This window comes from Taudactylus pleione, unplaced genomic scaffold (genome assembly GCF_031769625.1).
Source record: "Taudactylus pleione unplaced genomic scaffold, aTauple2 ptg001408l, whole genome shotgun sequence".
Classification (NCBI taxonomy): Eukaryota; Metazoa; Chordata; class Amphibia; order Anura; family Myobatrachidae; genus Taudactylus; species Taudactylus pleione.
This window is the reverse complement of record NW_028285808.1, coordinates 1,742,375-1,755,268: the sequence shown is the minus strand read 5'-3', so window position 1 is coordinate 1,755,268 and position 12,894 is coordinate 1,742,375. Positions and strand designations below refer to the sequence as shown.

The 12,894-nt window shown below is 43.9% G+C and overlaps 1 protein-coding gene across 1 annotated transcript in view; it reads right to left on the bottom strand.

Annotated features, from left to right (window-relative positions):
* The window catches only part of EVC2 (EvC ciliary complex subunit 2), a 135,395-nt gene that overhangs the window by 88,444 nt on the left and 34,057 nt on the right, over window positions 1-12,894 (bottom strand). The window contains exons 5-7 of the mRNA XM_088463562.1: window positions 10,496-10,670; window positions 5,874-5,983; window positions 4,385-4,447 (exon numbers count right to left, since the gene is read on the bottom strand). Of these exons, the coding sequence (XP_088319688.1) occupies window positions 4,385-4,447; window positions 5,874-5,983; window positions 10,496-10,670 (348 nt within the window). The remainder of the gene's footprint in view (window positions 1-4,384; window positions 4,448-5,873; window positions 5,984-10,495; window positions 10,671-12,894) is intronic.

The window sequence follows — 12,894 nt, the reverse complement described above, 5'->3', positions numbered from 1 at the left end:
TGCTCCAGCCCTCCAGTAGCCGCAAGAGATCTTGTTTGTTTGTCAGAAAACATGGGTCAGATGGAGAGATGGAACTACCAGAGGTGCAGCAAGTGCACTACATCGGGGCCCCTAGGGACTAAGGTTCCCACTGCTGCCCAAACCAGCAATGAGTTTTCCCCTGACCTGCCGCCGAACCATTCTGACCAATGTCGTACAACTGGACCAGCACTGGGCGCAGGATTGGCTCCAGCGCCTGAGAGTCCTGCCCCTTACCTTAAGGAGGCGGGCTGACCTTCTGTGTGTACAGCACCATCAGTCTGCCATCTGAGGGCCATATTCAATTTGAGGCGAAAAGTCAGTTATCGGCGATTATTTATCACCGATGACGTAATTTACGCCTGTTTCACTTATCCCCATATTCAATTACAAAGACTTTTCAAGTGTGCGAAAAGTCTTTGGAAAAAAACGGGGATAAGTTTTCACCACTGTTTAGGTGGCGAAAAAAAATGCAGAATTGGGGTTTTGGGGTACAGATTAAAAAAAAAAAATAGCCTGCAGCCTTTAGAATGTCCCCTTAATGTAATGTGTGTCAAACAATTTTAAAAAATGTCCTCTGGACACCCCAAAAAAGGTAGTTTAAGTTTGGGGGCGATAAAAAAAAAATCGGGGACAAACTTCTGAACTAAAGAAATTTATTCCAGAGGGGTTCCCAAGTATGCGACAGGTGTTTTCTACAATGCGGGTGGTTGCGGCAGGTGCAATTTTGAAGAATTTAAAAAAATCAATTTAGGGACTTGAAAATATGCTTGCACCCATTTTTATCTATCCCAAATTTGATAGCTTATTTTTTTGGGGAAAAATAATTAGTTCTAAGTCCTATTCTTCAACACTTCTTCAAAGCCGAAATTATGCACCTGCCACGGCTATTTAAAACCCCCCGATTACCTTCAGCAGGCCAAATCGGGGGTACTTAAAGTGATCCCCCATGTCAGCCCATCTTTTGGGGGGTTGACAGCATGATTTCCCCAAAACCTGACAGGACTTTTTTATACTTACTTTTCCGCCAGGTACCGTTTTCGCCGGATCCAAATTAAATACGGGGATAAGCGGGCACGCGTCAGATACTTTATCCCCTCCAAAAACGGCGATGATGGCGAAAAGTCCAACCTCTGACTTTTCGCCTCAAATTGAATATGGCCCTAAGCTGGACTGAAAATGGAGTCCTCTAATTCACAGACAGCTATCATTCACAGACAGCTGTCTGTAATGTAGAAACAGCTCACAGACGGTGTACCTGGCTCACCGGGCTCTGCCATAGTCTATCTGACTGCTGAGTGCTGAACGGAGGACAGCACAGCGGGTGGAGCCCCCTCTCACATAGAGAGCTTAGGGTCCCATTCAGACCCGCTCGCAAGCGCCTATGCGCTTGCAAGCGGGTCAATGTTGAGGCCCTGTACACGCGCAGCGGCCGCACTGCGCGTGCGCAAGTCCCGGAAGAGAGAGAAGTTCTCTCACTCCGGGACTCACTACAAAAGAGGCGGCTGTCAATGGTGATAGACAGCTCGCCCCGTTTTGTAGGCGGGGCGGGGGAGTGGCTATACAAACGGAGGCGTTCCTGACAGAATACCTGCCGTTTGGGGACGGCCCCGCTGACATCACTCATGATGTCAGTGGTGAGCTTACGGCTCTAATAGCTTACGGCTCATTTTGTGAGCGCCTCTGAATGAGGTCCTTAGTAAATTGTGTTCCCGTCCCCACCAAGGTACATCCCACACATTCTCCGTACCGCGCAAGATTGTCACCCTCTACCACCTCCTTTCACCCTATACCTCTCCCTGTCACCCACTGCCACTCCATCACCCTATACCTCTCCCTGTCCCCCACTGCCACTACAACAACCTTTACCACCCTCCGTCACCCGCTGCCTCTTCCTGTTACCCACTGCCTATACATCGCCCTCTACCAACACCGTCACCAACTGCCTCTCCGGCACCCACTACCACCCCCAGTCCCCCTTTACCTCTCCCTGGTAACCCACTATCTTCTCCATTACCCTCTACCACCCCCTATCACCCACTACCCCGTGAGGAAAATTATGAACTTGGGGTGGGGCACCCGTAGGATAATTTTTCACCTGGGCTCACCAATCCCAAGTTCCGCCACTGGTCATATGCCACTCTCTGCATACTGTTTGCGATCTCCCCACGGGTGCATCATCTAATCCAGTCATTCTCAAACTCGACCCTCAAGGACCCCTAACAGGTATTTTTTTCCTGCCCACCTGCAGATCTATAGAACATGCCAGGCATGAATGTACAGTACCATAGGGGAGATTTATTAAACCTTCTACAGAGAACAGAGAGACAAGTTGCCCATAGCAACCAATCAGATTGCAGCTATCATTTAACTAGTACATTGAATAAAATGAAAGCTAGACTCTGATGCAATGGGTAACACTGCCACGTCTCCTCTGTAGAAGGTTTGATATATCTAACCCCACAGATTTTAAAATGTGTCAGTAACGAATACACCTGCGCACCAGGTGAGTAATCCGGAAAACGTGAGCCGTTAGGGGTCCTGAGGACCAAGCTTCAGAAACTATGATCTAATGTCAGTGAAGTTGGAATCATGAGTGAAAATAGCTTTTGTACAATGCCTAATCTTAGGTTACAAAAGAACAAGAGAAAAACATCCTCAAAGGAATAACTTGACATTTAATAAGGCAGGAGATGAACTAGAATCCCTGAAGAAATGAAGGATGATAACGAGCTGTGTGGAGGGGGTTGTGTGACCAAAAGAGCTCGGTTCTTAGGAAGGATTCTAATAAATAGACCAACATCATCTTAAAGCTAGCCAACATCCTCAAAAAACTGCTCCTCCAGTCCCCTCCTTCCCACTGTGGAATAGGCTGCTTTTGGTCTACAGTGCAGTGTAACCGCCAGACAGCAACATAAAGACTACAAATTACGTCTCTGTAAACATTAAGCTCTGGGAAGAACTTCAAAACCAACCACCTTGTGAGGAGTCCCGCAGAGTGCACAGCGCCGCAGAGCGGAGCCTCGTGTGTGGCAGATCTGAATAAATCTAACAGTAAATGTTTTATAACAAATATAAAAATCTGGACGTGTCTCACATCTCCTACACCTGAGTACTGCATAATTGATATAACCACATGAATAATAAATCCTCACATGCTAAATCTCTAACTAGAAAAGGAATCACCTGTTTTTAGAATCGTTTGTAACATAACAACATATAAATAAAATAGTGCCGAGTAGGGCCCCAGCCTCTATAGGTGATATTAATGGCTATTGTGTGCAAGAGGGGGGCTCATGCAGAGGTGAACCTACTCCTGGTGGCAGAGCCGTCACCCTGTACATTCTCCAGAACTGGGGGTTGTTTTGTCTAGAGTAGACCAGAGGTAGGGCAATGCATGCCCCCCGTATCAGCATACAGACCTGTTAGGGGTCCTTGAGGGTCGAGTTTGAGAATGACTGGATTAGATGATGCACCCGTGGGGAGATTGCAAACAGTATGCAGAGAGTGGCATATGACCAGTGGTGGAACTTGGGATTGGTGAGCCCAGGTGAAAAATTATCCACTTAACTGGCTAAAAATTATTTCCAAAATGTTACCAAAAGTGTTGATTTTTTTTATTATAAAATTTGGCAAATAATAGATATTTAAATATAATTCAGTATAATTTTATGAATAAATATGCAGATTTGTCAATAAAATTATAGTGAATTAGGTTATAATAGCTATTATTTGCACTGCTGGTGTAATGGTCAGCATTACTGCCTCACAGCACTGAGGTCTTAGGTTCTATTCCCACTACGGCCCTAACTGTGTGGAGTTTGTATATTCTCCCTGTGCTTGCGTGGGTTTCCTCCAGGTACTCCCACAATCCAAAAATATACTGGTAGGTTAATTGGCTTCCAACTGAAAACTTAACCCCAGTATGTATGTGTTTGCATGTGGTAGGGGATATAGATTGTAAGCTTCACCGGGACAGGGACTGCTGTGAATGGCCAAATATTAAAACGCTGTGTAATGTGTACACAGTAAAAATAAAGACTATACAGGGTAAAATATATATAATAGAGCTGACATTGAATAAACCTCTCTCTCTCTCTCCTCAGTCCTGTAAGAAGAGCAGCCAGCCAGCCAGCGTTCCTGGGGATCGTCCATCATTGCTGCCTGGGAACAGGCTGTAAGAAGATTATCTTCCTACAGCCTTGAGTGGACGATCCTGTTAGGATTGCCGATCACGGTGGCCGTGGGGATAACTGCATGATCCTATAGTTCAAACTTTGCAAACCTCAATGCACAGAGTGCAAAACTTCTTAATTCTAAATTAATTCAGTAAATTATACAAGTGGGTTAGCGATGTATGGTTTACCTGGGAGACTTCCACTGCTGTGATGGCAAATGGGACCACAATATGAAATGTTGCTGCAGACACCTGAAGCAATAAAGAGACAGGTTTAAGTGATAAATTCCATAATGTATAAGCCTGTTGAAATACAGTTCATGTACCAATATTTGTTTCTGATCCTATAAGAGTATTACTTTTTCCATCTTTTTATTGAGTTTTACACCAAGACAGTTCTAGGAGCTCCTTGTTAACGGCGGCTGCAATGAACTCAGACGCGTTTCATTGTGGAGTGGCCTCTAATCAGGGGTCACACTGAAAACACACCTCCCCTTTATAGCAGCCACGTGTTTCTATAAAAGTAACAGTATATATACCAAAGTGATAGCTATTGAGTTCACATCTAAAACCCTTAAATTAAAATTTAACGTAATTCTCAGTTTCAATAACTCAATAATAATCCATGGGCAGTCTCATCCCAAAGAGATGAATTGTTTTCCACAAAGGTGACCTGGGAACCTGAATTAACATGTCCATATAGAATCTACCTTAATATCTTACAAATGACTTATTGCAGAATGCTGTCTTCTAAACCATTGTACTTTACACAACCAAAACACAGAAGTCAGATTCGTCAGGCTATCTATTAGGTTAAAGATCAAATCAGAGCTGGTCTTAAAGAGAAAGAAATCAATTAGAGAATTTAATTAGCTCTGTATAAGACACTAATATCAAAGTAGGGATGTGCTGCAGAGACCCTTGGGGTTCCAAACTTTAAATCCTACTACATGGCGTCGGGGATAGCACAGTGCGTTCTGTGGAGTAGACCCAAAGCTGAGAGGGTGTCGGTAGCAATTGAATTGTGGCTCCCCTAGATAAAATCTAGCATTCACTCCATGGAACAAATGACCAGTATTCTTCGTGGTTCATCTAAGAGATTTTATAAAATATGGGAGCCCTGGACATCTAATTTCCAGGTCACCCCTGCTTTTTCCAGCAATTTTTCTAAATTGGATAGGACCTCTATGACTCGTATGCTTGGCCACCCCTGTGCCGGTCCTCATCTCCCCCTCCCCATCCTTTTTCCCTTCTTTTCTATTCTTGATTCTCCTTTTTCTATTCTAAATATTATTCTTTAATTTTTTCTGTGTTTTTTTTTTTATTATTATTTCTACATTTTATTTAAAAATTGGTTGAGACTGCAGATATAAGGATACTCATTTTATGGTTTGTCAATACATGTATTTGACAATTTGTTGATTTCCATATATCCTTACTATATTAATCTTTTTTGGACTTTTATTTAGGTCTTCTATGTATTGTATCTCATCCTTTCAATAATATGTCTTTAATAAAAAAACAAAAATAGACACTAATATCAAGGTCAAATAAGAAGTATTTTTATGTAATATTTGATAATGCCAAATGGAGCGTTGTGTGCTAAATCCTGTATAGCTTGTAAGAGACTTACGTCCTACGTGTGCTCAGAAAGACAGATGGATTGAGTAAAATGTACCTCTGAAGAATTTTTAAAGGTTAACGCAACGGGAAGTGAGAGCTTCAGTCCGTTTTGAGCTTCAGTCTTGTTTATCGAGGCAGAGTATGATACTATAAAGGAGTCTCCAGCTGCAATAGAAACAGAGGATCAGAATCCATTCAAAAGACAGATCTGTTATGAGATATCTGGAAGCACAGGGGACAACTTACTAATTAAATACTTGCAAAAACTCACTTCTTTCGCACACCTAAAATTACAATTACAACTAAATTACCAGTAGATGATATTATAAACAAAGAAGGGATTAAATATATATATATGTACATTTTCTACACATTTTCAAATAAATCCGGGGTTTTATTGCAACTTCTTGTTCCTTATTTGCTTTTATTCTGACAACTGGATACAAAAATAATGTAACATAAGGAGTTCCTATTGTTATTTAATATATATCCATATGTATTGCAGTAAACCCCTTTAAACAGCAACTTTTGGATCTTTTACCGCATATGTGGTAAAGATACACCTCGTCCCCAGGCACATGAGTGCTGCTTCCATTCACAGATTTTGGGGACCAGAGGGGAAGTTGCTCATAGCATCCAATCAGTTTTGAAATAATATTTTCAAGACTGTGCTTGATAAATGCTAAGTAGGAGCTGATTGGTTGCCATGTTGTTGCAGTCGTCAGGATCAAGACGGCAGGATCACGAAGACAGTCGCGAAGAATACCAGTAGCACTTCTTCCTGCCCTGCGACCTGTGTGGATGGTGTTGTCCTACCTCCAAATTTATACAGGTGGAATATGAGCTTATTCCATTGACAGTTCGTTTTTACCATTTGGAAGACGGCATGCAGGCTGAGCTTGCACTTTAGGTGCACTGCATGATGTGGCCTCTGCCCAATAGGCAACACCATATATAGAAGCCTATGGGCTTCTTTTTGTAAGAAGTCCGGGGACAGAGATCCAAAGGACCCCTCTCTGCCCCCTCGTAGCTTGCGTATAAGCTGGCCGAAGGCCGTGAATGTGCATTAGGACTCCCAGTCATAAACAAAGGAAGACTGGCTACTGTAGAGGAAATCCTCCAGATTCTTGAAGACCTTTATGGGGATCCATTTGATATGGTGCTGAAGAAAGGATTCTTTGCCCCAGTGACATCTAAAGGGCAAAGAGGAGCAACCACCAATAGAATGGTGCAAACACAAAGGGCAGGATGTACAATAGTGAAAAATGCGGTAAACCACCAGAAAATGCAGTTTTTGGAGGTCTTATCGTATTGTCCATTCCGGTGCTTGGTCCCAGTGGTTTTCAAGCTTCAGTTGTTTCAATCTCTGCTGAGGACCAAGTGACCATTTGTGGCTGTGATTGCTGTTTTTAACCCCGATGTATGTGAACATATATTCTAGTAAAAGTGAATTTAATTCTTTCACTCACGAGTGCGCTCTCCTGTATTTTGCAAATTCCACATATATGTGGAACTGGCAAAAACCAGTGGGACCCAGGTACACCCATCTACTGTTCAGAAATGTCTCACCAGAAGTGGTCTTCATGGAAGAATTGTAACCAAAAGCCATACCTTCGACGTGAAAACAAAGCCAAGCCACTCAACTATGCACGAAAACATAGGAACTGTGGTGCAGAAAAATGGCAGCAGGTGCCGTGGACTGATGAGTCATAATGTGAAATATTTGGCTAGAACAGAAGAAAGTTTGTTTTCAGAAGGACTGGAGAGTGGTAGAATAATGAGCTTCTGCAGGCAACAGTGAAGCATGGTGGAGGTTCCATGCAAGTTTGGGGCTACATTTCAGCAAATGGAGTTGGGGATTTGGTCAGGATTAATGGTGTCCTCAATGCTGAGAAATACAGGCAGGTACTTATCCATCATGCAATACCATCAGGGAGGCGTCTGATTTGCACAAAATGAATTCTGCAGCAGAACAACGACCCCAAACATACAGCCAATGTCATTAAGAACTATCTTCAACGTAAAGAAGAACAAGGAGTCCTGGAAGTGATGATATGGCCCCCACAGAGCCCTGTTCTCAGCATCATCGAGTCTGTCTGGGATCACATGAAGAGACACAAGGATTTGAGCAAGCCTACATCCACACAAGATATGTGGTTAGTTCTCCAAGATGTTTGGAACAACCTCCCTGCCGAGTTCCTTCAAAAACTGAGTGCAAGTGTACCGAGAAGAATTGAAGAATTGATGCTGTTTTGAAGGCAAAGGATGGTCACACCAAATATTGATTTGATTTAGATTTCTCTTCTGTTCATTCACTTTTCATTTTGTTAACTGATAAAACTAAAAACTATTAAAGACTTCTATTTTTTCAAGCATTCTTACTTCGCAGCATTTTTTCCACACCTGCCTAAAACTTTTGCACAGTACTGTATATTATACCTATATTGTAATAACATAACCATGCCACAAAGCATCTTCAAAGAGGGCACCCATATTCACAACAAGACATGGCATCCCTCATGCTTGGTCATGCCCTCTCTCAATGTCTTGATGGCCCTGCTCATTAGCTTATGATCATTGTGTATTCAACACAGTGCCAAATGAAGGGCTACATGGCATGGGTCTGAAAATGTTTAAGGGCCTATGAAGCAAAGGAGGTGTGACTAGTGATGTGTGGGTTCAGTATGATTTACCTGTTCTAGTCCCGACAGCGGCATCCCAGCAGAGGAGGAAATTCTGATCGTCCTCAGGTACGTATAAACTAACCTAATCCCCCCCCTAACCCTCCCTTAGGGGTGACTAATTTTAACCGCCCCCTAAGTGCCTAACCCTAATCCCCCCTCTAAGTGCCTAAACCTAACCCCCCCTTCCCCGCCCCTAAACCTAAGTCCCCCAGGGGGATGCCTAACCCTAACCCTCCCCCCCAGGGGTGCCTAACCCTAACACCCCCTTCCCTTAGCCTAAATCTAACCTCCCAGGGGGGTGCCTAACCCTAAGTTCCCCCCGGGAACCCTAAACCTAAGCCTTGTGTCGGGCTCCCGGCATAGGGAAGATGACAGGCGTCGGGATTTCAACGCCTGTCATTTAACCCTTGCCAGGATTATACAATCGGGAAGCCGGCGGTCGGGATTCCATCCATCGGCTTCCTGACTGTTTCCCGTGGGTGTGGCCAGTGCCATGTAGGCGTGCACATTCCATACACTATCAGCCCCAATGTCTCCCTAAATACATAAAGGTATAACATTACATAATTTTATGAAGAGAATAAAAATAAAATTTTACTACTTATGATTTATGGCTGACTGTGGCCATCTGGGCAGCTGGTCATCATAGTGTTGTCTTCTTATGTGGGGGCCTGTAGCTATTATGCATCCGGGATGGATGCATTGGGGGCGGAAGCCGCCGCCCGTCCACCTGCTCTGTCACACTTTAGACATGATTCAGATGTGAACGCAGTTGAGCGATTATAGGTGGACTGCGCATGCGTCTTAGCTGCAATGCGCACGGGCGGTGACTGAATTGCGATCAAATGTAAGTACGTTACATAGCGAATACATCTGTCATAGTGCAATGGCACCTGTACAATCACACGGAGTGTCCTCGGGATGCTCTGGCTACTGCCGCAGTTAATGCATCATTGAGAACCCATCCACCCACTGTTTGGGGCACTCTTTTATGGGGATTGATATGAAATACCGCCGGACGCAAATCCCGACGGCGGAAGACCGGCACCAGTGAAGATCCAGAGAGCAGCTAAATTAAGTACTAACTAACCCAACCCCATTAGTGGTGCCGCCCCTAACCTCCCCCCAAGTGCCTAACCCTAACCTCCCCTGTAAGTGCGTATACCTAAACCACAATCCCCGCAGCCTAAACCTAAGTCTCCCGGGGGGGGGGGGGGGGGGGTGCCTACCCCCAACCCTCCCCCCTTGGGTGCCTAACCCTACTCTCCCTTTCCCTGGCCTAATCCTAACCCTCCCGGGGGGGTGCCTAACCCTAAGCCCCCCCCCCGGGATAAGTAAAATGATAGGCATCAGGATTTCGACGCCTGTCATTAGACCCTTGCCAGGTTTAGACAGTCGGCATTTACACCGTCGGCATCCCGACTGCATACCCTTTTATGGCGGCACACACTCAGAGGTTGGAGTAGGAGGAGGCAGAGAAGCAGGAGGTAGTGCAACCTTTACATCCACCCCATTGTTAATCTGGCCCTGATTCTGCAGTTGTCCTGCCCTACTGTAAATAGATGTTTGTTCATTATGTAAAGTGGTAAGTTTGTATTGTGTACCCCATATGTATAGCGCTGTGGACCCTTCGTGGCACGTTATAAATACACTACCTTTAAGTTGCCATAACATGTGCAGGCTGTTCTGACACCCAGTATACTATTATCGCACGAATGGCAATCACGCTATGAATACACTGAGAACAAAGTAGTGTGAATGTGTCTGAATCCTGCATACACTTTGCCTTTCTATAAATTGCTGCCTTTTTACATCAGTGATATAGATGCAAAGATTGATGGAATACTTCTGTTAGGACTTGTATGACTATGTATGAATTTAACCTTTCATTTTGTACAAGGCCGCTCCCCACGCTGAACGTCAGCGGCTGTCGCACACAGCACTTATATATCTGGCAGGTTTATGCTAAACGTCAAAAACAATGACACTTCACCTGTTAGAGACTCTCTCCTGAAGCTCTGCATGCCAGTTCCCAAGCTGCTGCTATTGTAACTGACTTCTCCAACGATGAGGCCAGTAATGTTGTCAGACACATTAATATTAGACAAATTCATTGCTGAGGCTGTGTTGTTTGTCACCAGTCGGATGGAGGTGGTTTGCTGCCCTCCCTTGAAACAAAAATGAAATTATTATTAAACATATTGTTTAGCTCTTTCAGGAAGTTTCATCATACAGAGAATTTTACATTTTAGTGCATCTAATTTGTGGGCTGGACCATTAATCATTAGAATGGACTAGTGACATCACTAAGGAATGAGACATCCCGTTACAACAATGCAATTTCCAGTTAATGTTTTTAACTTTTCTGTTATTGGTTTGGAAACACTGTAGGTCCAATTTTCGGAGCTGCTCAGCCAGGCATCCAGACGGCCGGATTTTGGCATCTGCCATAACTACCAGATTGCCGAACTCTATCTGGCATTTATGGCAAACGTCAGAATGGCCGAGGGTCCAGTCCGGTCGTCTGGATGCCTGGCCGAGCAGCTGGTTCTCTGCTCGGCTGGCATGCTTTACAAGAGGTGAAGCCCTGGCCCCGTAACTTGTGGCACCCCCAATTCCCTTTCCCGTGCGCATAGGATGGATGATGGGCCTATTTTAAGAGTTAAATCACATTTTAAAGTTATTTGACACAATACATGTGAGAAAAGCCACCGGTGGGTCCATTAGAAAGGGGAAAGGAAGAGGGTTACATTTGACACTGCACCAGAAACAGAAGAGCCAGCAGCTAATGTATGATATAAATCAGGGGTGGGGAACCTTTTTTCTGTCGAGGGCCATTTTGATATATATATAACATCATTCGCGGGCCCAGTGCAGGCCGCGGTGCCTCAATCTGACGTCACGCGGGGCGGGGCCACAATCGCCATGGATTACAGCAATACTCAGAGCATCCTGAGGATGCTCCGGGGAGCTGTAAGGGTAGCGTTGTACCATCAAAAGGGTCCCAAGGATGCTCCTGGCGGCACTACTGCATAGATTCTGGCTGCATGGTGCCATTCTGGGCACCGTCCTAGTCAGATAAGTCTAGCAGAAAAGAGCCCCCGGGCCTGAGGTTCCCCATCCCTGATATAAATGAACCTCTGGATTCAGATACAAATGGTCACTAGACTGATAAAGACTTAAATCAAAAAAAGGTGTTTGGATGCTTGAAGAATGACAAAGAAAAATGACAAACTAACAGTGAAAAGTAATCAGCGTAACATGGTTACAGATGGTATATAGATAACAACTGACAGGGTGGCAGAATCAGGAGATGTGGTAATGAGAATACAGCACCAAAGCTGTATACAGCAAAACAGTCAGAATGTTTTCATCTTCGCTCTTTAATACACTTTTTTTTTATCATTTTCTGTAAAAGCGTTTAGGAAACCTGTGTTATCCAGGCTGCTGCCGAGCTGCAAAGTTCCACAAAAACACAGTGACATGTTCCAAAACATGTGGGCATTTGGAAAGCTAAACTGTGCACAAAAGATGCTGTAACCCATAGCAACCAATGAGATACAGTACATGTTTTTATTTTATGGAGTGCACTACAAAACACATTGCAATTCACAATATGATTTGTTGGATGGTTATTGTACTTTTTGAATAGTTAGCTGTTGGAACTAGCTGTTGGAACTAGATTTGCTACTAAGGAAAAATAAGTGGCATTATTTTATCTTTAGCTTTTTTTGTCAATAAAGCTACATTAACACCAAAATTAAAATGTAAGCAGGGCGTAGCATCTGGGGGGCTGTTGGGGGGGGGGGGGGCAGAAGGAAGGTATTGACAGAAAGAGTGAATGAAGTTGATACAGTGGTAGTAAAGTTTAGCCACAATATATAATTATGATCAGGTGCAAATAAAATATATAAAATAAATGTATAAAAAGTCTTCATAAAGACAGGTCTCTGGCTAAATGTCCAGAAAAAAAAAACACTTCCCCAATTGAATGATGGGTGGCGTGCTTTTCTTTTAACATGTATATCAATTGTGGGTCTTTAATGAAATCTGGAAATAGTGGAGAAAATACATATACCTCATAGTGTAGTATTGTTACTGTATATTGTATATATGCTGAATATTGAATATAGCTTAATTGTGTGTCAGAAATACTTGAAGTGATGCTGATCTGTGAGCCAAGGGCCTTCTGGTCTATCTATAGTTGTCCTAATGGTCCGCTCCATGGACTAATGGTGCGTACACACTAGACGATATGCTCTATGAGCGATATCGTCTAGTGTGTCCCCGGCAGGGTGTGCTCAATATCGTTCATGACATTGAGCACACCCGCTGAACGATATCATTAACGATATCGTTCAGCGCCGGGCTCTCTTCCCCCATTCCCCAACA